A 27,816-nucleotide genomic window follows, 5' to 3' on the forward strand; every position below is an offset into this window, starting at 1 on the left:
GAGAACCCAGCCCCTCCGCACCAATGCCCCTGTCTCCCACCACAGCCAGGAAGCCCGGCTGAGCAGGTGCGCAGGGCCCCCACGTTTCCTAAGCCACACACGGCGTCCACTGAGCTCTCCTGATTTGACTGAGTCGTCATCTCAGGTGCCAAGCAAACCATTATCCAGGTTTAGGGATATGGTGACAGGAGAGCACGCCAGAAAGTTTGTGGCAAGATGGAATTCAAAGCAGGAGTTTATCTTGGTGCAAATAATTTATGCATAGGTTTTTTTAGGAATATGTATTTTCCTTTTTGTTTAAAGATTTATTTATTTGAAAGAGTTATAGGAGAGGCATAGGCGGGGGGAGGGGGGGGGAATCTTCCATTTGCTGGTTCATTCCCCAGATGGCTGCAACAGCCAGAGCTGCACCGATCTAAAGCCAGAAGCCAGAAGTTTCTTCCAGGTCTCCCACACGGGTGCAGGGGCCCAAGGACTTGGGCCATCTTCTACTGCTTTCCCAGGTCATAGCAGAGAGCTGGATTGGAAGTGGAGCAGCCGGGACTCCAACTGGCTCCCATACAGGCTACCGGCACTGCAGACGGTGGCTTTACCAGCTAGGCCATGGCACCAGCCCTGGTAATATATATTTTCTCACATGCCATGAAAAAATATTTTTTGCATCTGCAATTTTTTTTTTTTGGCACAAAAAGGAACTCATACTTGGAAGTCTGTTTTCCACACAGGTACCCTTGTGTGTCTTGCACACTCACGCCCCCTATATAGCAAAACAGGAGACCCCAAAGCTATTGTTCCGAATTCTGGAAGCAGCACTCTTCTTGTCACTTGTAAATCAAGGTTCCTTCCTTTAAAAACATTGATCTTTGGGGCTGCTGTTGAGGCGCATCGGGTAAAGCTTCCTGTGACACCAACGCCCCATGTGAGCCCTGGCTGGTCCACTTCCCATCCGGCTTCCTGCTCAGGCACCTGGGGAAAGCAGCAGGTGATGGCTCAAGTGCTTCGGCCACTGTCACCCACATGGGAGACCAACCAGAATGGTTGCCATTTGGGAGTGAACCAGCGGACGGAAACTCTTTATCTGTCTCTCCCTCTCTCTGTACGCTGGCCTTTCAAGTAAATAAATTAATTTTTGAAAACGAAACCAAAAACAAGCCTTTGCCTTGGTGTCCAGTATCCTAGGGCCTCCCATCACAAGCACACCTCTGTCTGCTGCAGGGAGCGGTCTGGACCTCAGGGGGCGTGTGACAGGCGGTATGTAAATAAAAACCGCAAGTGCACGTCCCCTCAGCCCAGCGTCTTGTGCCTGAGCATCTGCCTTGGAGAAATAATTTGCCCATGCCGATTCAAAGGGAAGGACAGGGTTTTCAAAAATTGTGTTGCTGATGACGCCTGAGAGATTGCACACGGGGGCCTGTGTTGTGGCGCAGCGGGTTAAGCCACCGCTTGTGACGGGGGCGTGCGTGTTGGAGCACTGATCCGGCTCCCTGCTAATGTGCCTGGGAAGGCAGCAGGAGACGGCCCAAATGCTTGGGCCCCTGCACCCTCACAGGAGACCAGGATGGAGCTCCTGGCTCCAGCTTTAGCCTGGCCCAGCCCCAGCTGTTGCAGGCATTTGGGGAGTGAACCATGGATAGAAGAGCTCTCTCTCTCTGTCTGCCTTTCATATAAAAATAAATAACTAGCAAGATATGGAATAATACCTACAATTTGGTTCCACCTGTAGACTTAAATACACAGCCCCCACAAACAAGTATGTGAAACGTTTGGCATTTCTCTATAGGCTCATCTACGTATGTAAACGTAAGAAAGAAAGATCTAGAAGATGGTCACCAAGTGGAAAACAACAGCCACCCCTGAGGCTGGCACTCCGGTGGCGGGAGGTTAAGGTGGGATCTTTTCACTTCATGACGGTCATTCCGGCTTTTTGCAGCGAGGCCGCGTTCATGCTGTACTTGCGTAATCACTCCCTGATCTATAATTATACCAAAAAGTATTAAATAACTCAAAACTATTTCTCCTGGAGATTTATTTTGGATAAAATAGATGGAAGAGAGATTACAATAATACATTGTACAAGTCTGGAAAATAATTTAAAGGAGTATTTTCAGCATCAGGGTTCTGACTCGCTCACACATGTGCTTGCTCCCAAGTCTGCAGAGCAGGTAGCCCTCTGTCCATATCCATAAATGGAGATGCTTTCTTCATAAAAAAAGGAGTATTCCCGTGTGAGAAATCGAAGTTTCCTCTTAGAAAAAATAAGGTTTTTCTCCATCAAAACATCAAAGTCATACCAAATTTTTCTAGTTCTGCAAATCTGAAGCAGCCAATCCTCTATTTAATGCAGAAAGACCGTTTACTCCAAATGTTTGCATTTTGCAGACAAGAATTTCCAGCACTTATTATGCAGGCTTTAACCACAATGTTTAGCAAAGAATGCTGCAATTATTTTTGTTTGTTTATAGATGACTCCAATTTTATGAACCCACACCATACGCAACCAAGAAAAAGACAGCAACAAACAGTCTAGCCAAACCATGTCAACTGAAGCCTATCTCCTGTCCTTTTTGCTAGCTTTCCTCTTTCCAGAGAGTAAGTGCTTGGGCTTCATATCAAACACATGCCGATCTGACTCCCCTTTCTTCCCCAAGCGATTCATCTTCTTCTGAGCATTCTTCATCATAGTCTTGGCCTTCTTCACCATCTACAAGGGAGGAGAAAATAACAGTGTGTTCTATTCACTGAACATCAATCTTCCACTCTGTATTTTCATCACCAGGCAATAGTCTGTCTTAATGGCCGAGATCTGTTGTTGTCAACAGACCCTGGTAAGTCTCATTCATTATTTTCCTCAGGCCCAGCACAGTATCAGCAGGAACTCTATGCATATTTACAGGATGACAATCTCACCTCAGACGAGTTTTATAGCTAGGAGAGACATTTTCAATCTTGACGATCAGAGCACATCTGTTCTAACTCCCTTTCACACAAACTGAGGCACTGAGACTCAGGCCTTAGAAGAATGCACTATGTACATCTGCTTTACTAACAGCAATGCCAATATTAAAACCCAGATTTTTCAGATGGAAACGTTATTGTGGAATGAAAAAGCCAGGCTTCTATAAAATACTTACTAGACTACTGACAGATTTTTATATCTGAATCTTCAAAATACTGAAATTAGAAATTTTTGTTTTAATGAGATAACAGTTTAGGGAAGCAGACTGTTTATATCCAAAGCGTTTTGCCAAAATATGCTATAAATGATATTGAGAGTAATCTAAGCTATTGATTGGGAGAAGAAATTCCCACAATAACATGAAGGTAAGTGGGATCACATGGTGAGTCAACCAAAATAGCTACCTCTGGGCTGTTTCATCATATGGGCTTCTCAGGCCTTATTCTGCTTACTGGGGCTACCTGGTGCTAACAGCAGGGGCAATTTCCTATTATTCTCCCTGAACAACTGGGATCTAAAGTCAGACTGCTGGTGCAGTATGAGATCATGCTTCTGCCCAACCTCTGAAAAAGGAAAGATTAGGCACCAGTCCACCAAGGACATCTGTCCAGAGGCATCCAACTGTACCTGACCAAGCTCTCAAGGACGCCAAGAAACTGGGACATGCAGCATTCAGCTAACCTCCTACCCACAGCTCCTGCTTCTCTGAGCCATAACTACTGGTGTTTACCCTGAGACTTGCCAGAATAAACACTGAGACTATTACTACATCAGAGGCTGACCTTGACATCCCGGAGACCAGAAACATCACGTGGAGTTCGAGAGCAACTCCGACTCCGGACTACAGAAGACGGTGGAACAGATTCTTCCCGCTTTCTTTTCCTGGTGACACTCCGAGATCTCCTTGCCTGGACTGCGTAGTGGGCCTGAAAAGCATGGAAAGCAAACTTCAGCGGTCAGGATCGCAGCCCTGCTTACAGATTCAGTGACAAACAGATCGACTCCAACAAGGGAAGAGGACAGTCAGGAGGGTCTACAACGTCATCAGAACCACAATCAGCTAAAATCCTTAAGATATACACATGGAATCCCACATTAATTACCACTCAAATATCTTTTTTCACTTAACACAAGCTGCTCTTATTTTACAAAGCTGATTTAACTCCATTTAAAAAAATGTACTTAGACATCCCCATTCAAAAATGATTATTAGGTTAGCATCATAATCTAATTTCAGAACACTAATATCTAATACCTGAACATAAAGTGAAAACTGCCCAGAAGTTCAAACTTTAAGTTAAGAAAATATATCCAGACTGCACGTCTAAGAGGACAGATTCTGCCATCAGAACCTGGACAAGTCACAGCTCTGCCTTGCGTTGCCTATAAGAATTCAAACAAGTCCCTTAACGTTGCTACCACTGGCCACCCTGTCTGTAAATTAGGGAAAACACAACTTCCCCAAAATGTAAGCAGGCATTAAGCCTAGCACTTCAATCAAATGTCAGATCTTATGTCAGTACAGTAAAACAACGCAAGCATATACAAAACAAATGAGTCCCCTCATACACTGCTGACTGAAACCAATTATTCTACCTCTTCCAGAAAAGAACTTTACACAATGCTCTCCTGAGTTTGGCAATTCCAGTCTGGGAATCTGTTTTGAGAAAACAATCCAGAGCACTAAAAAGTTCTTTGATTTGCTTCTAGCATAAATCATTACAACAGCAGAATAAAATTCTAGTAGATACCTGAAATACCTTCTCATCTCTGAGCACCCCAGAAGACAGTTTTGAACTATTTAGTCTAAGTTACTCACACAGAGAGACTAACACTTCATATAACTGCACTGAAGCTAATTAAAGCACCAGGCAGACCTCAGTCACTATAGTCCAAGTAAGGAGTTCTGTATAGGACAACAAAAATTTATCTATTTCTTTCCCTTTGACATCTTTTTCCCATATATACTTTTCCCTGATGTGAATTCTTTTACAGATAACCTTAAATTCTTTAAGGCAACAGTAAATAAATGAATTTAACCTGTAAACAATCCAAAAAGTAAAAGAAATTAAGCTTTACTTCATTAAAAAACGGGAGAAATTTAACGAAAAGATATTTACAAGACACAGATGAAAATGTGGAATGTGATCTTGAATATATTTTTAAGAAACAGAAGACAAGCTCTCTCATTTAACTGTATAAAAAGCAATCTACCATATTTCAACCTACTTCATTTTTATGTGATATAACCACAAATGATTTTTTCTTTCTAGTTTTCAATATTTTCCAAATTTCCTACTAACATGAAAATGAAAGATAAAGTATACCTATAAGCCTTCAAAAACTTTGTGGGAAAAATGGAATAGATAAGTTTATTTTGGTGCAAAAAAATTTGAAATCCATACATTTTCAGAATACACAGTTTTCATGAACTTTTTGACCTTCACTCAAAATAATACAAAAAAAGAAAAGCAAATGCACTGGGGTCACCTTACACAACTGACATAACTAATCCAGAACTCTGACAGGCAAGGACACCTGGCCCACTTCCAGGGACGAGTTTTAGTTAAGGATGACGGAGAGTGCAAAGGTTTTCTAAATTCTTCTCAAATGCTGAATAAGAGTAAAGTTTTGAAAACACCATCCTGCATCAGTAGAACGGATGCTAAGCTAATCACACCAAACGAAGCATTCCCAAGGGAACTATGGCAGTGTGAGAGAGACACTTATCAATCAATCCATCACTTCGAGACAGACACTATGTCAATAAATAGCAATGGAAACACTGGGAATCCTGATTTCTTTTCTTTTAAATCAACTTCATATTCTCACAGGTTTCCAAGCCCCTGGTTTTTCTTTAACAAGTTTGCATTCAGCCATATAAATACTAGACCAGCCCCCAACACTTACATTGTCTTTATTACCCATGTCAACACCAAGACTACGCATCTCATTCTCCAAATCTGTCTTCTGAACCTGAAAAGAAATTTTAAAAAATAAAATAGGCTTTAAGCAAAATTAGTTCACTGAAAAGTTGAAAAATATTTTTTTTCCAAGGGAAAATACACTTTTTGTGACATACTTCTTTTACAAGTTATATTTTTTCCCCTTGGACTCACTTTGCCTTTTACTTACTGACTGATTTTTTTAATTAATTAATTAATTTATATATATAAATATAAATATACATATTTGAAAGGCAGAGACAAAGAGAAATTATCTCCCACTCATTGGTTCAATCTACAAATGCCTGCAATGTCCAGGGGTGGGCCAAGCCAAAGCGAGGAGCCTAAAACTCCAGGCCTGACCACATGGGTGCCAGGGACCAAGTACTTGAGCCATCACCTATTGCCTCCAAGGGTGGGCAAAGCATAAAGTTGCAACTGGAAGGAGAGCCATGACTTGAACTCAGGCATTCCAATACAGGCTGCAAGCATCCCAAGTAATATCTTAATTGTTGTGGCTAATACTTGCTGCTGTGATGGTTTTGGGCAGCTCAGCGAAAACCAACACTTACTAAGAAACTGTTATGTGTGAGATCTTGTATGCTTTATGTCCTTCTTGGTAGAAACCAAGCAACCCACAGAGTAAGAAAGTGACTGTTTCTATCACATAGATGAGCCACAAAAGCTGAAGTTAGTGATGGACCCTAAGACAAACTCACTGTGGCAACATGTTTCCTTCTGGAGACCCCTCCACATCACTAGGAAAAGCAGAAGACTGTCCATGTCTCTTAATAACCAGTCATCTGCTATCACATGAAAACACTATTTTCAAACAATACCCACTCAGAGGTATCTACAATGTCAAGTTATTTTCCTTTCTTTCCATTACATTTTAACTGTCCTGCACATTATCTGATTTCTTTGGGGGAAGTTCATGTGGTACGGGGGGCTATCACAGAACCCTACCTCCCTGACCAAAGCATGGACAAGAAACAAAAACAAAACCGAAAAAGTGTTAAGAATCCTGACATCTGATCCATTCACGCTACTGTGTAATTCTCCCCATCTTAACCAGTCACAAAAGCCAGTAAATTTTCTTTTGGGTTTAAATTAGACTGTGTTAAGTGTCTTTAAATTAGAAAAGACAAGTCTTGAATAATACAGAAATTAAATAAGAAAATGTTAATTAATGACTTTAAATTTCTACAACTTATAAATCCCAACTGTAATTCATAAAATTATACAATGATTGAATCTACAGAGGAAAACCTCAAGCTGATTATCACCAAGAAAGGGCACAAGAATCAGCAGATAAACAATCAAGACTCTTCTAAGTCAATTTACACCACCAAAACAAAGAACGTGCAATCCGACAGCCATAAATGGGTTGAAAAGCTGTAATTAGCAATGATTTTGCAAGAGTCCAACATACGCAATAAGTAACGCATATCTTTAGGAAAGACATTAAAAAAAAAAAAAGAAAAAAAAAAAAAAAAAAACTTGCCTTCTTGGCTGTTCGAGGCATCCTGGGTCCCTGTGTATTTTTTTCTTTGGATTGAAGGATTTTCAGTTTCTTTTTTTCTCTAATTTGTTTTGCCAGCTGTCGGATTTCCACCATTTCCTCGTCTTCACTTTCAGAATCACTGTCATACTCCCCAGCAGCTGTTCTTAGCTCTTCTTCTTTCTCTAATTCTTCCAATTTCTTTAAAGATATAATTGAAGAAAAGTGTGTACAGTAGGTGCGACACCATGTGCATGGAAACTGTCTGAGGACACGGTAATCCTATGGTCAAGTCCCCATATACCCACACATGCAGAGCTTATCTCACACAAAATGGTTGGGAAGCAAAAGGAGACCACGCGCACATGAACTGACAGCAGGCTGGTTAACTCTTCAGTTGCTACTTTTCCTCGTTAAAACAGTTAAACTACAAGGTGGGGAGGTCTCCTTATTCCCCACAGTACAGACCAGCAAATAGAAAATAAGAAATAAGTTCAGGTCTGAGAGAGCCTGAATTCATACAGTATCCTGTTTATCTATTCTAATATCATCCAGAATACAATCTCACTTTCTACAACGTTAATAAGACAAAAACAAAATCTTAAAAATATGCATGCATATCATATCCTAACAAGTCAACCTAGCCAGGAGTCCAACAGGCAGATCTGCCAGGCCCCTGATGGGCCACCAGGCATCATGATAAGCAAACTGAATGCATAAGGAACAGTGAAGAGTTTCAGGAAGGGGAAATCACCCGATTTCTGACATGAAAGAGTGGACCACAGAACGGAAAGGTAAAAAACCCAGCAAAGCAGGGAGGCCAGCTACGACAAAGGCAATGATGATGAAAACCAGATGACTGGAGGACAAGGAACACTGCAGAAGGGAAATCGTGAGAACCGTGAGAGTAAAGGCGCTGACGTGTAAGTTCACTCCTTGGGTACCCAAATAAATCACGATGCTACCAACAGCTTAATTTCCAGAGCAGAAATGAGTTCTAGAAGTAGGGCATGAAGAGGTCACAGACACAATGAGACTGAAAATATAAATTAAGGAGGACACTTGGGAAAATGAGTGGCAAGTATCAGGAAATGACAACAGCTAACAGATAATGTCATTCAAGTAATTTTTCTTTTCCAAAAATTTAGTTTATTTTATTTGAAAGGCAGAGTTAGAGAGAGGGAGAGACACAGAAGGAGAGCGAGTGATCTTCAATCTGCTGGTCCTCTCCCCAAACAGCCACAACAGCAGAGCTAGGCCAGACTGAAGCCAGAAGCCAAGAGCTTCCTCCGGCTCTCCCATGTGGGTGCAGGGTCCCAAGCACTTGGGCCATTTTAAGCTGCTTTCCCAGGCACATTAGCAGAGAGCTAGATTGAAGCGGAACTGGTGCCCATATGGGATGTCAGTGCTGCAGATGGCAGCCTAACCCATTACATCACAGTGCCAGCCGCTATCAAGTACTTTTTCAAAGAGCTCAACTGAGGAGAGAAAAAGGGTTAACGAGTAAGGGAGGACATAGAATCTAAGATTTTTGTTTTTTAAGAAAGATGAGAGCTATTTATATTAAGAAAAAGAGAGGGGAACTGGATTGAGCCAGGACAGAGATGCCAGTAACAAAGCAAAGCTCTAAAGAGGCGCAGATCCAAGGACAGATAGAATCAGCAGGGATGAGGAACATCTTCCCAGTGTGTATAAGGCGTATAAGGCCCATGAAATCATTTACTCTGCTCCTGCCAAGACAAATGCAGGTGGAACTCAAAATTCAGTAAATCTATATATAGCAGGCCAATTTTTAAGATGCTAATTCTGTATGGCCCATGAATGATGTTATAAACACCTAGATGGCTCTTGGCAGAAAAAAGGTTCCCCACTGTTGGTATGGGTACAAGGACAGAAAATTGGGAGCCCAGAGATTTCACAACTGTGGGCTTCATTATCTTGATAACACAAGGCCAGCTACTCACACTGGCAGAGGGAACGTGGGCAGGAGGTCTGAGGACAAAGCCTGAAACAGCTGCTGGTATATAATACAGCAACGCAGAGCACCACACCAATGCCAGCTGTGTCTAAACTCCAGTCTGAAAGCTGGAGATGTCTCCAGGACCAGCAAGGCAGAGGAGGCAGAAAGTCAGTGGAGGTGGGGTGTGTGTGATTACACAAGGCAGAGAGTGTGGATGGATGAGAAACTGGAGAGGGAGGAAACACAGAGGTGTGTGCAGGAAGAGAATGAAGGGAATAGATACAGGTGAGCCAAAAGCTGTGCTCCCATAGTCAGCTTAAAAAGGAAAAAAATCTGCAATTCAAAAAGTAACACATAATTGTTAAATCAACAGCAGAAGTCACTGTGCACTTGCTCCCCACGTAGGACCTCTGTCCTTAAGGTTGTACTATGAGAGTTAACGGTAAAACTAGTCTTCAAACAGTACTTTATACTTTGTGTTTCTGTGTGGGTGCAAACTGTTGAAATCTTTACTTAGTATAGAGCAGATCTTCTGTGTATAAAGATAATTGAAAATGAATCTTAATGAAGAATGGGATGGAGAGGGAGTAGGAGGTTGGATGGTTTGGGGGTGGGAGGGCGGGTATGGGGGGAAGAACAGCTATAATCCAAAAGTTATACTTATGAAATTTATATTTATTAAGTAAAAGCTTTCTATAAAAAATTAATTAAACATCCCCTCCCCCAAAAAATAAAAAAGTGGCACAGACCTTCATGATGGCAGGATTGATGTAATCCGCTATATTATGGCCTTCCCAGATCTCTGGTATCTTATCGTATTTTTCAGATGAATTCATTAAATCCCAGTACTCTAAAGTTAAAAACAAATTTATGTTGATAGTTTTTAGTATCTTCAAGTACTATACGTCCAAAATGAGGTATAAGTCAATGTCCCTCTACAGAGATAAAAAACACTTGTGCTCTACACTACACAATAGTAATGCGATCAACCTCACTGAACACTCCCATGCTCTAAAATCATAAAAATATCCCTTCATTCCAAAACAACAGGAAATTAACTGAAGGAAGAAATTCAGACAGCCCTATCCATATCCAACTTTCAATCTTCAAGAAATTAAAAATTAATAAATATGCCAGAAGACTTTTACTCATTCAAGTTCTTCCTCACTTATTTGAAAAAGTTCACATGCATTTGGCAATTTACAGCTATAATACTCTGGCTCTTACTTTGAAGATCCAAAATATAATCATCTCCCATCTCCAGCTCAAGATCTCGTTCCTGTTAATGGAAAAGAATTATCATCAGTTTTATTTTACCTGTTGGGTCTAGAAATGGTTTGCCCTCCTCCTTGTCATTATGAAAAAAAACCTTTCAGTATCTATGCTATTCACTATTCCTCTTGTATTTCTGAAGGGAGAGAGAGTTTCTGACTATTTAGTGAACTATATCTTAGTATTCTGTTTATGGCCATCTCCCATCAATTAAAAGAATATACAACAGTAAGGATCTTTGTTGAGGATTCCCAGCCGTGCCCCAGAGTCTAACAGGCTGGGTACTTCAGTCCTCCAGCTTGTGCTTAATGCCCCAAACCTCCACCACCTCTGCAAAAACAGCCTTTCCGGCCCCTCTCCATAGGAAACGCAGGTGAAAGTTATGGCAGTATACCCTCTTCTTCTTGGGCTCCACAATTTCCATTCTCCTCTTGCGTGCCACCACTCCTTCTGGGATGAAAGGGGGCCTCTCCTGAGAAGATATTATTAGGAATATTTATGAAAAATGACTCACTGAATACAAGAAAAACTTCAACAAAAACAAAAAGAAAACTCTCCATCTATAGGGAAATCATACCCAGATGAATTAGAAACCAACAGATTGGGGGAAACTTTCTATTTCTAGCCCAGCGGTTAAGATGCCTCCATGCCATTTCTGAGTGCCTAAGTTCAATACTTGCCTCTGGGTCCTGACTCCAGTTTTCTGCTAATGCAGATGCTGGAAGACAGCAGTTATGGCTCAAGTGATTGGTAGAAAACTTCTTGGGCTGCACAGTTTCCATTCTTGCCACCCACATGGAAGACCTGGACTGATCTCCTAGCTCCCAGCTTCACCCCTTGTCCAACACTGGCACAAACTGGTGGATGGGCACCTGCTCTGTGTCTAAAATATACTGGAGTAGAGTGAGAGAACCAACATAAAAAGGAGGGCAGGCAAACGGCCCACTGGTTAATATGCCTGCATCTAGTATTGAAGCAGCTGGGTTTGATGCCTGGTTTTGCTTCTGACTCCAGCAACTGGGATTCCGCCACACACAAAGGAGACTGGATTGGTCCCTAGCTCTTGGCTTTGGCCCGGCCTGACCTAGCCTTAGTTGCTGCAGGCATCTGGGGAGTGAACCAGCAGATGGGAGCTCTCTCTCTCAAATAAACAAAAACCACAACAAAACGAAAATCCTGGCCGGCGCCGCGGCTCAAAAGGCTAATCCTCCGCCTGCGGCGCCAGCACCCCAGGTTCTAGTCCCAGTCGGGGTGCCAGATTCTGTCCCGGTTGCCTCTCTTCCAGGCCAGCTCTCTGCTGTGGCCAGGGAGTGCAGTGGAGGATGGCCCAACTGCTTGGGCCCTGCACCCCATGGGAAACCAGGAGAAGCACCTGGCTCCTGCCTTCGGATCAGCGCGGTGTGCCGGCTGCAGCGCTCCGGCCGCAGCGACCATTGGAGAGTGAACCAATGGCAAAGGGAAGACCTTTCTCTCTGTCTTTCTCTCTCACTGTCCACTCTGCCTGTCAAAAAAATAAAAAATTTCAAAAAAATTAAAAAATTAAATGAAAATCCTCAACAGATCGGCTCCAAAGACCAACTCTAAAGTTCTTTCTGAAAATATAAACATCAAAATTACCCAGAAAAATTGTGGAAAAAGAAAAAAAGAGAAAAACTTCAAATCAACAAATGAGTAATCCAGATATAAGCCCTTGTATATAGAAGAATTCAATGAAGATATTCTATAATCATTTCTAAAATAAATCAATGTCACTTGAAAATAGAACTAGATAAATACCCTCTCAGAACAAAGTAAATTCAAGACACAGCAAAGACTATTCAAAAGACAGGCAAAGGCATTTTTTTTTTTTTAATTTGACAGGCAGAGTTAGACAGTGAGAGAGAGAGACGTAGAGAAAGGTCTTCCTTCCGTTGGTATAAAGTACAAAGACTTATTTGTTAGGCAGTAAAATTTTCAATGCCACACCCTGAAATTTAGATTCATTTGCAATAAAACACTACCATATGTATAAAAATGTGAGCTGCATCACTGTTTGTAGTAGACGAAAACAAAACATTTTCAGAGGATTACACAGGGCTAGTGTTGTGGCGCAGCAGGTAAAGCTGCTGCCTGCAATCCCAGCATCCTGTAGGGGTGCCAGTTCAAGTCGTGGCTGTTCCACTTCTGACCAGCTCTCGGCTAATGGCCTGGAAAAAGGCCAAAAAGTTGGGCACGTGGGAGACATGGAAGCAAAGCCAGAAGCAAAGCCAGGCATCAAACCCAGCTGCTTCAATACTAGATGCAGGCATATTAACCAGTGGGCCGTTTGCCTGCCCTCCTTTTTATGTTGGTTCTCTCACTCTACTCCAGTATATTTTAGACACAGAACATGTGCCCATCCACTAGTTTGTGCCAATGTTGGACAGGGGGTGAAGCTGGGAGCTAGGAGATCAGTCCAGGTCTTCCATGTGGGTGGCAAGAATGGAAACTGTGCAGCCCAAGAAGTTTTCTACCAATCACTTGAGCCATAACTGCTGTCTTCCAGCATCTGCATTAGCAGAAAACTGGAGTCAGGACCCAGAGGCAAGTATTGAACTTAGGCACTCAGAAATGGCATGGAGGCATCTTAACCACTGGGCTAGAAATAGAACCTGGCTCCTGGTTTTGGCCTGGTTTAGCCTTGGCAGTTATGGCCATCTGGGGAGTAAAGCAGTAGATGGAAGATCTACCCTCCACCCCTCTGAATTTCAAATAAATAAACAAACCACCAAACAAATAGAAAGTAAAGTATAATGCTTCCATCTATGTTCAAAAAATGCTTCTGTATCACAAACATTTCTCAAAGGAAAAACAAGACTGGATTAACAATAACTGCCTCTGGTAGAGAGGCAAACTTCATTCTCTTCCTCAACCTTTTACTCTTTGCCATACACAGGCATAACTTCATTATGAATGAGAAATGGAAGCCCATTTATGAAATCCATTTGTCTGTATGTGTAGCTGGCTCTGTAACCCTGGAAAAAACCATGCAGACAGTAGCATCTACTGACTTTTACCAGCAATGCAATAAATGTATCTCAAAGGCTCTCTGTAAAGGCCATCTTACCTTATCATCTCTCTTGTTTGGTACAGCTAAATGTAATCTGTTCAACACCTCATTCACTTTATTTCCCTTCATTTTGATTTCAACTCGATGAGCCAAAAGCCTATCACAAGCCTAATAAAAGTAAAAACAAGACACAGAGTTACAAAGATACACCGCAGCCGCCTGCTGCACATTTCAGAGAAGAATCAGGAATCAGACTCCCATTGACTGTCTGGTATGGTTTGGAACTTCCTACGCCTTTTCCCTCAATAGGTTTTTAACATCACAGCAAACCACACTCTCCAAGAAAGAGACTGTTCCCCTTTCTGACCCTAGGGCCAATCTGAGACAGAATCTTGAAGCAGCCCTCCTAAGCTCTATGCTGGGCCTTGTTCCCACCAGAAGTGACCCCCTGTCCAGACTGGTGGTGTCCTCCAACTGTCCTTCATTACCTAGATGCAATGATCTCTCAGAATTCTAACTTGAGCAGCCAATCTGTAATTAAAGCCACAGCATCAAAATTGCCCTTTTATTTCAAGTTAAGAGCGACAGGATGAAGTAGGATACTACATAAAATCCAACAGGAGCCTGCAGCCTCCAGCTGTTCCTGCTTTTCACACTACTTTTCCCCTTATACTACCAAACAGGATCATTTCAGTAAAACTGCTATGAAAATACAGTCAAAAGTCATAGCAGTCATTTTAATTAAAAATTTCCTATAGCAGGGACTATAAAGTATTATTCAACCATTCATCTGGATGAGCAGGGCACTAGATTACTAAGGGTTTTGGATCCACCTTATTCTGTAGTGCACCACTCCTTACCACTATGTATACTTTGAGTATTAACAGCACCTAGAAAAAAACTAATTCCACCCCCCATGACTGACTTTTCAAAAACAAGATAAAGACAGTGAAAAGACTGATACCAGATGTAAGAAAGCACTAACCTCTGTTTTAACTTTAATGACACCTTCCTCAGTCAGAGTGCTCGTCTCTATCACAGGGAATCCCTCAGCTTGTAAATCTACAAATATTTTCTGGAAAAACAAGAGATGTATTATTGATTTCTAGTTTCCAATGGAAAAAGTCAGTTTTACAAATGAAGGTTGCAATTCTCAACACTTGTGGTTGGTTTTTAAAACTTTTGAAGAACAGACCAAGTAATTCAAAACTCTCCAGAACATTCAGTAAGACTTCATCCTCCAAAATAGGAACTTAGGTAAGACCAAGAAGCATTAGCAGTGCTACTTCTAATTAGAAAAAGAACAAGAAAAAAACTAGCCTTCATAGCCCAAGAGAATCCCTTAGAAAAATCTTGAAAACATTCACAAATCTAGAAATTTAAATTACTAAGATCTAAGAGACTCGACTGTATGCCCTCTACTAAGTGTCACATTTACATCTAACTGCAAGTGTGACCATCTTTTGGAGGAAAGTGACAAATCCATCAAAATAAAGTATTTCACAAACAAGATTTATTTCCCTTACCATAAGGTCCAAAGCAGTGATCAAGGTCTGAACACCAATTTTGCATGGCCCTGAGTAAAATGGTCCCTGAGCCTACCTGTGCACATGGCAAAACCATCATGTGTTATCACCATTTGATGAGGAGTGTCATGTTGAAAGCATCAATAAAGGGAAGGCTATGACAGTGTTAACCAAATGGAAATAGTGTAATAGTATTCCAGTATGTACTTAGCTTTCCAATTCCTTTCAGTTTGTCCAACAACCGATGACTGTAGGCATTACCTCCCAGGATAAACCGAGGGTCAGACAGGTGACCTCACTTCCTTATCACACAACCAGCAAAGGTGAAGCTGGGACCTGAGCATGTCTGACTCCAAAGCCTGGGCATCTGAGTACTGCATTCACTTCTTAAACTTCTTGCTGCTGTCCACTCTCCCCCTTCTCCACCCGGCAATGTCTTTTTAGACTAGAAAACTGAGGTTACTTAACAGACATATGGGGCTTTTGCAGACAAATTAACTCTGACATTAGTGTTTACATAATCAGTAACTTAAAGAATTTACTGTAGTAACCTGAGAAGACTAGCTGTGGCTGTTTAAGAAAAGCTAATCCTTACTTAGTAGTAAGTCCCCAAACAGAACAAGAGACACTGAGAAAGAATATGCTGTTCCTACATCAGGAACAGGAAGTCAAGCCAGTACACTCCAAAAGACACAGCAGATGCAGTCTACCATTCCAGTGAGCAGTCACTTAGAGGGCCTGCTCGACTGAGACTGCGCCCCACTCCAGGGTTTCTGATTCGGCACTCTGGTGTGCTCAAGAAACCTGCATTTCTGACCAAGTACCAGGCAACGGTGAGCCTGACGCTGCTGGTCGGGGCCTACAATTTGAGTACATGCTTCTCAAAGCATTTATCCTCAATGACACCTTTGATGAAAGAGTCAAACCGGTTTTTAAAATTATACATTAACAATGTTTCCTGCCTCTTGGGGAATGCTAACAGACACCACACTCAGAGTTCCTGTAAGTCCTGCATGACCTCTTCAAAAACACTCATGGTTCCTGAGAGCCCACAGGACAAATGCTTACAGATCTTCATTCTCCTGTGCTCAGTCACTCATCTCCAAATGCATTTAACCACAGAACCGCTTTTGCTAAATAACACCAATGAACACCTTTCCTAACTAGGAACTTACGCTGGAAAACGCTGCTGTAGTATTACCTGATATTCTGAGGTCAGGAAGAGATAAAGGACACCTAAGGCACTTGGCTTCCTCTAAGGCAACAATCTAAGAGATCACATTTTCCACAGGGCAGGGATTAGGATGTCTGTGTTCATGTCACTGAACCTTTGAGGATATTATCTCAACTGCACAATAAAAACTGACCTAGTACTGTTAAAATTCCTCCTTCTAAACTTTGGCTGAGATAGCATTCAGAATACGTAAGTAAGACACATTCCAAACATTAAGATGATTTACCTGATCATCTTCAGAAAGTTCAGCTATTCTCTTCACATCACATTTGTTGGCAACAACTATAAGAGGCTACCAATGGAAAAAAAAAATAATGAATCACTACTTTCATACTATACAAAATAAACTAAACTATTAGTTGTCAGACTTACCTTGTTGATAAAGAGAGGTCTTATATTCTGGAAGAGTTCTACTTGTTCCTTCAAACCATGTCCACACTGCTCAGACAAATCCATCACATACAGAACCGCAGCACGGAGGTGAGCCAAGGCTGTGATGGCCTGCATCTCGATGGTGTTCCGATCCTCCAAAGGGTGATCCAAAATCCCTGGAGTGTCTACAACCTAACGAGCAAACTCCATTATTCCAGAGCACACTTATTAACCTCTTGTCCAGCACGCCCTAGCAGTCATTCTGCATACTGAAACCAGACCTTATGAAACTAGTAAATAAAAATGCAGAACTCCAAAACTGATGAGAAAATAAAAGTGAGAGAAAAGCATATATTTTTAAACATTAAATAAGCAGTCAAGGGTAGAAAAACCCTGCAGAGCTCATTGAAAAGCTAGCCAATGACCTTGAGAAATGACTCCTGTTCTCACTAGCATAATCATAAACATAAAAACTAAAATAACCCCCAACCTTCTAAGTCTTAGGAATTAATCTCTTCATCATTTATAAAATCAGACTGTTCAAACAGATTGTTTCATGGTTTTAGACAGTATATGCCATTTACAACAACAGAGTCAGAAATGATTAAAGGAGAATTTAATTTCTTTAGAAGTACAACTCTTAGCATAAGGCGCAGAAGCCCAAACTGAAGGCCTGCTACTTCCTCTGAAATTGTATCAGAGAACTGCTAACTGCCCTCATGTCTCTTTAAAACTCAGACAAGTTTTCTTTATGGTGAAAGAAAAATTTCAAGTTCTTGGTCACCTCAGAGATTCTCTTTTCCTCACCTCCTCAGGGTTGACTCTATACTATTCCAAGTATACCAGAAAAAAGAAATATTACAGTGCTTCAGAAATCATTAAAATCAAAATTAATTAACAAAATACCCAAGATGTTTATCCTACGTTTAAAGATGAGACTCTCACCTGCCAACGTAGATACTTGTAATCCATGTGCCCAACAAATAGAGACTTTGTTGTAAATGCATAGGGCTGAACATCCACATCTGCTCTGGTTACCTTCAAGTAAAGCAATCAGTCAAAACTGTCAGTCACAGGGATTCTAACCTCACTTCCTATCAAACAACATAAGCATGTTACCAACATACCAAGAGTAATTTTGGGTAGGAAAAAAAAAAAAAAAAAAAACGCAAGAGACCTCACATAATGAAAATGCACAGGACAGGAGTTACCCAGTTTAATAAATGGCCTGGTTTCTCTTCCCTCACACCACAGGGCCCTGACTCAGGCATCAGGGAGGAGGAGACAGCCATCATCCCCTCTCACCCTCCATCTATGGCCTCCAGTGCCTCAACAGAGCCCGATAGAGGCCTCTGTCATGATGGAAATGCCCCATGTCTGCAAACTCTTGATATGTGGTTCGTAAAATCTTGGAACTGAAGTTTTCATTTTGTTTTCCATGTAAAAAGCCACACAGCCACCCAGAGCACCAGCCAGCTGTAGAACGGTCAGAGCATGTTTCAAAACATCAAGTAGGCCCCTGCACGGCTTTATCAAGATGTCGTGGAAACCTGTACACAAAATAAAACCTATAAATTTGCCTCAAAGCAAGAGCATTCTTTGTAAAAGTTTATTTATTTGAAAGGTTGAATGAGACAGTAAGACAGTGAGAGTGCATGTAAGAGACTAAGAGGGAAAGAGAAAGAACTTCCATTTGCTGGTTCACTCCCCCAAATACCTACAACAGCTGTGGCTGGGCCAGGCTGAAGCCAGGAGCTGGAACTCCCATCTGGGTCTCCCACGTGGATGAAAGGGATCCAAGTACTTGAGGCACCACCTGCTGCCTCAGCAAGAAGCTACACTGGAAATGGAAGTGGGACTCGCCCCAAGCACTCCAATATGGGATGCAGCTATGACACAGTATCTGCCCAGCAAAGTGTTCTTAGCACCAAGGAAGCCATAATTAACATAATTAACAATTGCTTTGGCATACACACTGCTGCTGGTTGTCATCTGACATTTTAAATGCTGTTTCAATTCTTTTCAGATCCCTCAATTCAGCTAAATTGTCCCAAAGCACAAAATTACTGAGTTACTTGAATGCTACCCTTGAATCACACTCAGCAACTTATCACTACAAAGGATAATGTAGTTTTGTAAAATTTGACACAGCAACTAAAATGACAAATCACGTAAGAATTGGCTTAAGGAGCAGGTATTTTGCCTGGACCGTTGGGTTGCCCGCATTCCATATCAGAGTACATGAGTTTGAGAGCTGGCTCTGCTCTTCATTCCAGCTTCCTGTAACACACCTTCAGATGCAGCAGGTGACAGCTCAAGTAGTTGGGTCCCTGTCACCCATCTGGGAGACCCGTACTGAGTTCCTGGCTCTTGGCTTCCATCAGATCATCTTTTTATAATCAAAACCAGACCAACCTTATTGATGAAGCTGGATTTCCCAACATTTGGGTACCCACATAAAAGCAGAGTCCGTGTATTTGGATCAATGGTTGGCAAACGGGATAAATGCTGGCGCACTGTGAAGTTTAAAATGAAAAAACTAAGAAATCAAAGTGTCTGATTCGCTTGATATTCTCTTCAACTTATCTGTACTGCAAGCTCATGGTTATATAATGCAAGTGTAGAGAAAGTATGAGTTGATGAAAAAGCAATTCATTGCACAGAGTAATGATATAATACAGTATAAATAATAGCATTTCCCAAGTGTGGCTGTACCAATAATATACCTCGGCCTTACCAACTGGGCATTTTGATGCAAAAGATCAGAGACAGATCAAAAAGACACGTCTGAGAAGCGTCCGGATGGTTCTTATTGAGACATTTGGAAAGCAGTGTCTTTTGAAGCACGCGTGCTATAATTTTCTGGCTACTATATGGGCAATTTCCATTTAACTACCTCATCTGTAATACAAACAGCTTCAGAACTACCTCATCTGTAATACAAGCAGCTTCCGAGTGGTACTCACTGGGCGATCGTGAAGATCAGATATGTACGAAAGCATTTTAAAAGCATTCAACTATCATAAATCACTTGTAAGATACAGGGGAGACATAAGCATTCAACTATCATAAATCACTTGCAAGATACAGGGGAGACATAAAACAAGTCCAAATAGTTTGTGATATAAAAATACGTGCATGTTGGGGCTGTGCTGTGACACAGCAGGCTAAGCTACCACCTGCAGCGCCGGCATCCCATATGGATGCAGATTTGAGTTCTAGCTGTTCCACTTCCAATCCACCTCGCTGCTAATGGGCCTGGGAAAGCAGCAGCAGATAGTCCAAGTGCTTGGGTCCCTGCATCCAGATGACAGACCAGGAAGAAGTTCCTGGCTCCAGGCTGTGGCTTGGCCTAATTCCGGCCATTGCGGCTGTTCAGGGAGTGGACTAGCAGATGGAAGCTCTCTTTCTCTCTGTAACTCTACTTTTCAAGAAAATAAATCTTTCAAAATATATACACGCGGTCGGCGCTGCAGCTCAATAGGCTAATCCTCCACCTTGCGGCGCTGGCACACTGGGTTCTGGTCCCAGTCGGGGTGCCGGATTCTGTCCCGGTTGCCCCCCTTCCAGGCCAGCTCTCTGCTATGGCCCGGGAGTGCAGTGGAGGATGGCCCAAGTGCTTGGGCCCTGCACCCCATGGGAGACCAGGAGAAGCACCTGGCTCCTGGCTTCGGATCACCGCGGTGTGCCGGCCGCAGCGGCCATTGGAGGGTGAACCAACGGCAAAGGAAGACCTTTCTCTCTGTCTCTGTCTCTGTCTCACTGTCCACTCTGCCTGTCAAAAAAAAAAAAAAATATATATATATATATATATATATACACACACACACATGCATGTAAGAAAGCAGGCAACTATATCAACAAAACCCTGCTACCTTAATTTCAAAATTGTTCTATTAAAGTTTTTCCAATAGCTAAAACTATGACATTTTATTTTTATATATTTTTCAATATTTCAATATGATTTATGCTAGGCACTTTTCCAACAGCATATCACCTATTAGAATCTCATACAGGTTTGGCTAGAAAAAATAATTTGAGCTTGTCAGCTCTAAAATAAAACAAAGCCACCTCCGGAATATGCCCTCAACACAGATCGATTATTTTAACAAAATGCTGTAAAAGACCTTTTCTCCTCACGGGCAGTAAGTACCTTGCTCCAAATATTCCAAACTCTGCCTCTGTCTCTTGATAATGGTGCACATTCGCCCAAGTGCAGCACGCTTCAGCTGCTTACATCGGTAGAGAGAATCGCCGTATTTCATAAGCCGCACGTAATCTTTAGCAACACTTAAGAAAATACATATATGAATATTTTGTTCCACTTTTAAAAACAACTTAAAAAACACAATAGTAAGAAAACACCTTACTTGTCCACTAAGTTTTTGGCAATATTTATTTGTCCCAGAGCCAACTTGTAATGATCCTTGTCATAGAGAATATTCATCAAATCAGCATAAAATGGATGGATGTCCTGTAACAAACAAACAAAAACATGCAGTGGTCACCGTAGTCCAATAGTTTCTTATCCCTGTATGCAAGTAACACTTGGGAGATCAACCCTCTCCTCCTCTGGCCTCAAACCTCAAATCTTTTCCTGGCCAAGGACCTGGACCAGGACAAGGATCCTGTCAATTTAGTCCTCTGAGAAAACAGAAGCCATCAATAGGGAGGCAGGTGGCAAGTTACTTCTCCCTGCCCTAATGGGATTCTTGTTATAGTGACAGAGCCATCAGGGACCTAGACGAGGCCAGCCCTCCATATGCACCAGATCCTGCTTTTTCTATGGCTTAGGAACTTAGTTCTAGAAATTCTTTCTTCCACCTGACCTTTCCCATCAATCTACAAACATGCTGTTATTTCTCAAATCTTTTGGATTTTTAATCTCAAACTCCTTCCAACTCCTGCTCCATTTTTTTGCTCCACTCTTGGCAAATGCCAGCAAAGCAGCACTTTTTATTCTCTCTTCCCTCTCTGGAACCCACTCTCCAGCATGCCTGCTACTAGATCAAAATAGCAATGACTTCCAAACTGCTAAATCTCAAATCTTATCTTACTAGACCTCTTGGCAGTGCTGGGTGTTGGGCCACTCGTCCTTCTTGAAGCATCTCATTCAATGGGCTTCCTCTCCAGTGGCCAGCTCTCCAACTCCTATGCTGGCTTGTCATCACAGTCCAACTACACATTCATATCCCCACAGCACTCTTGTGTTCACCACTAGGTGATCTCACACAGATTTACAAATACCATTTACGTGTTAACAATTCTGTTGTTTATATCTGTGGGCCAGCCTACTCATGGACTCTGGGTTACTCACTGTTTCTACTCAGATGTCTCGGACATCTCTCACAATCACTACGTACAGATTTTACCCTTGACTTGCCCTCCTCTTCAAACCTGCTCCTCTTAGCCTCTCGCGTCTTGGGGAACAGCAACCCCACTATACAAGGTGCCAAGGCCCAGAACATCTCCATTCCCTCTCTCAACCACACAACTAGTCAGTGGCCTAGCCTGTTAGCGCTTCCTCTGAATGATCCTGAAGCCAACCACGTCACACCCTCACCAGTATTCGGTTCTCTAATTTATCAGCATCTTTCAATCACATGGCTATTGGGTTGTACCTGAATTAGCCTCCCACAAGCCAGGCATCCCCTAAAAGCTAAGTCAAAAACCTCAACAATTCAGAGTCACCCTGCCTTCCCAATACTTCTGACCCATCTCCTAGCATTCTCCCTCTAACATCCTATCCTACCTCCTTGGACTCCGGCCTAGAGCTTTTGCATTTGCTGTATCTTTGCTCCTACAGCTCACTCCTTCACGCCCTTAGGATACTCCTTACTCCCCTTACTTGGCTTCATTTCTTTCATCTCACACATTACGTATTTTCATGTTTATTACCTTTCCCCCTCACTAGAATGATGATAGGAACTTTTATTCCTGCTGCTGCATTCCAGTGCTCAGAATAGCGTCAGACGCACAATAAGCATTCAACGAATGCTTCAGTTTAACTAACTAAAAAGAAGTGTTGGGGCCAGCACTGTGGCACAGCGAGTTAACGCCCTGGCCTGAAGCGCCGGCATCCCCTATGGGCACCGATTCTAGTCCTGGCTGCTCCTCTTCCAATCCAGCTCTGTTATGACCTGGGATAGCAGTGGAAGATGGCCCAAGTCCTTGGGTCCCTACATCCATGTGAGAGACCCGGAGGAGGCTCCTGGCTTCGGATCGGCGCAGCTCTGGCCGTTGCAGCCATCTGGGGAGTGAACCAGTGGAGAGAAGGCCTCTCTCTGTCTCTACCTCTCTCTGTTACTCAAATAAATAAAATAAATCTTAAAAAAAAAAAAAAAGTGTTATTTATCTGACAGCAATTTCAGGGTAGGTGGTTAGATTGATAACAGAATGTTCCACCTCTAACATATAAAAAATTACCAGGGCCAGTCTTGTGCTGCAGTGAGTTAGGCTGCAGCTTAGGATGTCCACATCCTAATCAGAGTGTGGGGGGTCAAGTCTCACCTCCATTTCCAGTGCAGCTTCCTCATAATGCTGGGAGGGAAGAGATGGTGGCCCAACTATTTGGGTTCCTGCCACCATGTGGGAAACCTACATGGAGTTCTTATCTCCTGGATTTGGCCTGTCCTGGCTCTAGTTGCTGCAAGCATTTGAGGAGTGAACCAGTGAACAGAAGATCTCTTTTCTATCACTCTGCTTTTCAAACAAATAAAATAATATTAAGAACAAAAAAAGATAAAACTTCTTACAATGAAAAATTCACTACTAATTAGATCAAAACAGGTTGTTTGCCTGAGTGAAGCATTTCCTAGAATCAGTTTAGAATAACCTTATTCTTAAATCTTTCTTTTCAGGCCCAGATACTCCCTAGTACTTAACCTTTCTCAAGAAATGGTCCATTCATTTTTTTTAACTTTTATTTAATAAATACAAATTTCCAAAGTACAGCTGGTCCATTCATTTTACAAGAACCTACTGGGGGCTGGCGCTGTGGTACAGCAGGTTAAAGTCCTGGCCTGCAGCACTGGCATCTCATATGGGCACCGGTTCGAGTCCCGGCTGCTCCACTTCTGATCCAGTTCTCTGCTATGGCCTGGGAAAGCAGAGGATGGCCCAAGTGCTTGGATCCCTGCACTCACATGGGGAGAACGGAAGAAGCTCTAGCTCCTGGCTTCGGGTCAGCACAGCTCTGGCTGTTGCAGCCACCTGGAGAGTGAACCAACGGATAGAAGACCTCTCTCTCCCTCTCTTGCTCTGCTTCTCCGTAATGCTGCCTTTCAAAGACATAAATAAATCTTTCAAAAAAAAAAAAAAGAGAACCTACTGGGCACCTATATTAAGTCCTAAAGATGATAAAATAAAAATGCCTATCCTCTAGTAGGAATTTTTACTTCTTACTTTAAAAACCAATTTCATAAACAGAGCAAAGAGATCAGTTTTTACAGCCTAATGCAGAAATCACAGCTCTCCATACAATCAATGAAGAGAACTATCTTACCATCAGCTGATGAAGCCAACAAGACCATTAACAGCGGTGGGGCCTCAGGCCACTGACCCTCGACAGCCCAGAGGAAAACCAAACCTCAGAGAAAGGAAGGGTGGGATGAAACCTCGCCAAGTCAGCAAGTCAGAAGACCCGGAGCATACACGTTCATGACCTACCACTTCCATACAGCTTGGGTTGGTCCTGTGAAGGAGGGGTGGGAACCTTTTCTCTGCCAAGGGCCACTGGATGCGTATAACATCATTCCTGGGCCACACAAAATTATCGACTTAAAATACCAGCCTGCTATAGAGTTCCAGAACTTCCAGCCACACCTGTGGTTGCCTTGGCAGGGCCAGACCACATGATTTCGCTGGCCTTGTATGGACCAGATGCTCCCCACCCCGCTGCAAAGCCCAGAGGTTACAAGGAAAACCTGAGAAAATAGCACCGGGCCACCTAAAATGGAGCTTGGTTGAGGGAAAGGACAGATACACTCAAGTTTCCCAGTTTTGCCACTAACTTACTGAGCAAACTCTGGCAACTCTGACTTAGATTCCCTTTCTGTCAAGCTAGTACCCCAACAGGTGAAACACCAAGAGTCACATTTACGTAACCACGTGAGTCCCCAACAGTCACTTACATCCAACTTGGGGAAATCCGTGAGAATCTGGGAGAGCCTGTCATGATAATTTTGTTGAGTAAATTTGACTTTTCTCATGTAAAAATGTCGAATGTGATGAATTTGGTAATGCTTGTGAATAACTGTCGGAGTCTTTCGTTGAGTCTTTGATAACGTCAGGTCAATAAAGTCCTGCAATTAAAGAAGGAAGTAACTGAGACACAATTACACCAAATACGTTTTTCATCCACTTTTGGGAAACATTCTTATACCACTGAGTCAACAGTACACTGTATCTCAAACTACAAGAACTTACATATTATAACTAAACCCTTCAAATATAACTCTGTTCAATCATTTTAAAGATTTATTTTATTTATTTGAAAGGCAGAGCTACTCAAAGAGAGAGGAAGAGACAGATCTTCTATTCGCTGGTTTACTCCCCAAATGGCCACAACGGCCAGGGCTGGGCCAAGCCAAAGCCAGGAGCCAGGAACTTCTTCCGGATCTCCCACATGGGTGCAGAGACCCAAACACTTGGGCCATTTTCTACTGCTTTCCCAGGCACATTAGCAGAGAGCTGGATCAGAAGCAGAGCAGCCAGTGACCATATGGGATTTCAGTATCGCAGGTGGCAGCTTTACCCACTATGCCACAATGCCAGCCCCTCTGTTCCAATTTCTATAAAGGAACTTTAAAAAGTTTCAGAGGAAAATAGAATTAAAAGATTAAGTTTTGGGATGGGAGCTTGTACAGCCGGGACACCCACATCCCATACTGGAGTGCCTGGGTTCTTGTTCTAGCTCTTCCTGCCAATGCGGACTTGGAGAGACAGCAGATGATGGCTTCCGGATTCAGACCACCACCTACGTGGGAGACCCAGACTGAGTCCCCGGCTCCTGCTGTGGCCTAGCCTGGCTTTTAAGGAGTGAAATAGCAAATGGAAGATCTCTGTCCCTTTCTCAATGTCTCTGACTTTCAAGTAAGTACATACTTAAACTTTTGAAGAGAGAAGTTTATTTTGGTGCAAAAAAACCTTGAAATCTACATAAAGATTTTCAAAATACACATTTCCATTAACTGTTTGGACCCATCATATAGTTTCTGGTCTCTAAGCCATTTAACAAATGGCTACTGATATAAACCCCACACTTTCTTTATACTATCTTATCTTCCAAATATCTTGAATCTTGGAAACTTGTCAAACAACTCAAATATAAATCAGAAAAAAAAGATAAATGACTCTTCAATTGCAATATGCATTTCTTTGATTTTGAAAGCAAACAAAATAAGTGAAACTAAAATGCACTGTTTGTCATTTCGTAAGAGTATCTAAGGTGACTCTTGGAGAATATAAAAAAAACTTTGCCTGAATTCCCTGGAAAAAGTTTTTCCCCAAATATTTTCAATCTGAAATTGGTTCAATCCACGGTGTGGAACCCAGCGATACAAAAGGATGACTCTAGATTCCTCTATTATAACAGCTTTCACATTTCCAGTATGGTCCAAAACACTACTGACTTCCTTTTAGAAGGCACTGTACCCATACTTTCCTGATGTGATTTTTTTTCCCAGTCACCAAAGCATCACCTTCACCCACCTTTCAGACATAAATAAACTTGTTTTCTAAAAAGACAAACTCACGAAGACAAAGTAGCAGTATTAATGTATGTTAAAGCTCTCCACAATGGAGATATGCGTTTCCTGAGGAGCGCTTTCGTGTAAATAATTCCAATTCACATGGCACAGCCACTACATTAAAAACTGCACTTCCTAAAAGACCTAATACTAACCCTCGATTAATTCTTGCTACATTGATCGACGCTATATAAATTTGGTTTACCCAGCTATGCCTTAGGGGAGAGGGGGGAAAAAAAACCCTACGCTTCCCAAATGCTACGAAGAGAATGACAAAAGTGTTAAACCACGACAATAAGGGAGTTAGCTGAGGGCAGTGGCCTCAACTCACCCACCGCGATGAGCTTCCGCCCCGCCCCTCAGAGTCGCCCCCACCCACTCACCCACCGCCTCACCGCGGGTGGCCCTCTCAGACAAACCTATTCTGGAGAACCACCCCGATCTCCCTGGCTGGAGCGGGCGGGGGGTGGGGAGCTCTGGACTTGGACATGTGGCCTGGTCTGGCGGTGGTGTCAGAGTCCTGCAGCGATGGGCATGGCGGGGGCTTGCGATTCCAAGAAGCGACCCCCTTTCTTAGCCCCACGGCTACAGCCCAAACCCTCCTGGAGGACTCGGCTAAGGAAAAGGGCGATAGGTAAGGAGGTCTTTCCAGAGCCGCCTGCCTTGGCGGACAGCACCACGGTGATCTTCTTAAAGTTGTAGTGCGCCATGCCGGCAATGGACTGCACGAGGAGACAGCACAGCGGGCTGCGGCGGCGGAACTTCCGCCATCGGGCGCGAGCTGCGCGTCACTTCCGGCGCTCCGTCGGGCGTGGCCTGCTTCCCCGCTAGTGCCCTCTGGGTCGCACAGCGCCGCCATCCGGCCCGGAGGTCCGCTGCCGCAGGCACGAGGGCGTGAGGGACCAGGGGACGCGGGAGGAGGTCCGCGGGGTTCGGGGGCTGGAGGCTGTAGAAGTTAAATCCCTCCTGGGTGAAGGAAGGGCTCCTTCCTCCCCGCCTTGGGCAGAGAAGGGGACAGTCCTCTGGCGGTGGACCTTGGCCCCGGCTGTCTCTCCTTGGGCCCAGCCTTCGTTCTTCCCCCTCAAGTCCCGGTTTCTGAATGGCAGCTTCGCCCATCGCCTCTGCGCGGAGGGTGGAGCAGCTGGACACTTACCGCAGTGACTTCTGTTGCTGATATGACCACTCCCTCCTATCCCTGTCACATCCCTCATATCCGAGGAACCGAGGGCCGCATCCACGTTAAACCTTCTGTAGGGCTGACCATATGGCTCAC

At 43.0% G+C, this 27,816-nt stretch overlaps 1 protein-coding gene across 4 annotated transcripts; it reads right to left on the reverse strand.

Annotated features, from left to right (window-relative positions):
* Positions 1-2,009: 2,009 nt before the first annotated feature.
* Positions 2,010-27,816, reverse strand: LOC149122778 (GTP-binding protein 4-like). Of its 4 annotated transcripts, none has more exons than XM_089311817.1 (17): positions 27,697-27,816; positions 24,927-25,097; positions 21,165-21,268; positions 20,948-21,084; positions 19,210-19,310; positions 17,740-17,832; positions 16,795-16,986; positions 16,649-16,714; positions 14,648-14,737; positions 13,720-13,830; positions 11,029-11,106; positions 10,590-10,641; positions 10,112-10,212; positions 7,406-7,603; positions 5,867-5,932; positions 3,739-3,882; positions 2,010-2,701 (listed from the first exon to the last, which is right to left on the reverse strand). In XM_089311817.1, exons 2-17 carry the CDS (start codon positions 25,002-25,004, stop codon positions 2,549-2,551), a joined length of 1,764 nt encoding a protein of 587 aa, XP_089167943.1. In that variant the 5' UTR covers positions 25,005-25,097; positions 27,697-27,816; the 3' UTR covers positions 2,010-2,548. The 4 variants fall into 4 exon arrangements, with proteins under 4 accessions (XP_089167943.1, XP_089167942.1, XP_089167944.1 ...); XM_089311816.1 differs by lacking the exon at positions 27,697-27,816 and adding an exon at positions 26,963-27,347; XM_089311818.1 differs by lacking the exons at positions 19,210-19,310; positions 27,697-27,816 and adding an exon at positions 26,963-27,339.

The sequence above is a fragment of the Oryctolagus cuniculus genome, chromosome 13 (assembly GCF_051225735.1).
Source record: "Oryctolagus cuniculus isolate XC-2025 breed Fujian yellow rabbit chromosome 13, ASM5122573v1, whole genome shotgun sequence".
Classification (NCBI taxonomy): domain Eukaryota; kingdom Metazoa; phylum Chordata; class Mammalia; order Lagomorpha; family Leporidae; genus Oryctolagus; species Oryctolagus cuniculus.

Excerpts from the sequence above, each read along its gene's own strand:
- LOC149122778 (XM_089311817.1), bottom strand. The coding sequence starts at position 25,004 with ATGAGAAAAGTCAAATTTACTCAACAAAATTATCATGACAGGCTCTCC. Across the intron at positions 17,833-19,209 it reads AATCCAGCTTCATCAATAAG|GTAACCAGAGCAGATGTGGA; the intron begins GTTGGTCTGGTT and ends CTTTACTTGAAG. Across the intron at positions 16,987-17,739 it reads ACAAGTATCTACGTTGGCAG|GTTGTAGACACTCCAGGGAT; the intron begins GTGAGAGTCTCA and ends TTTGCTCGTTAG.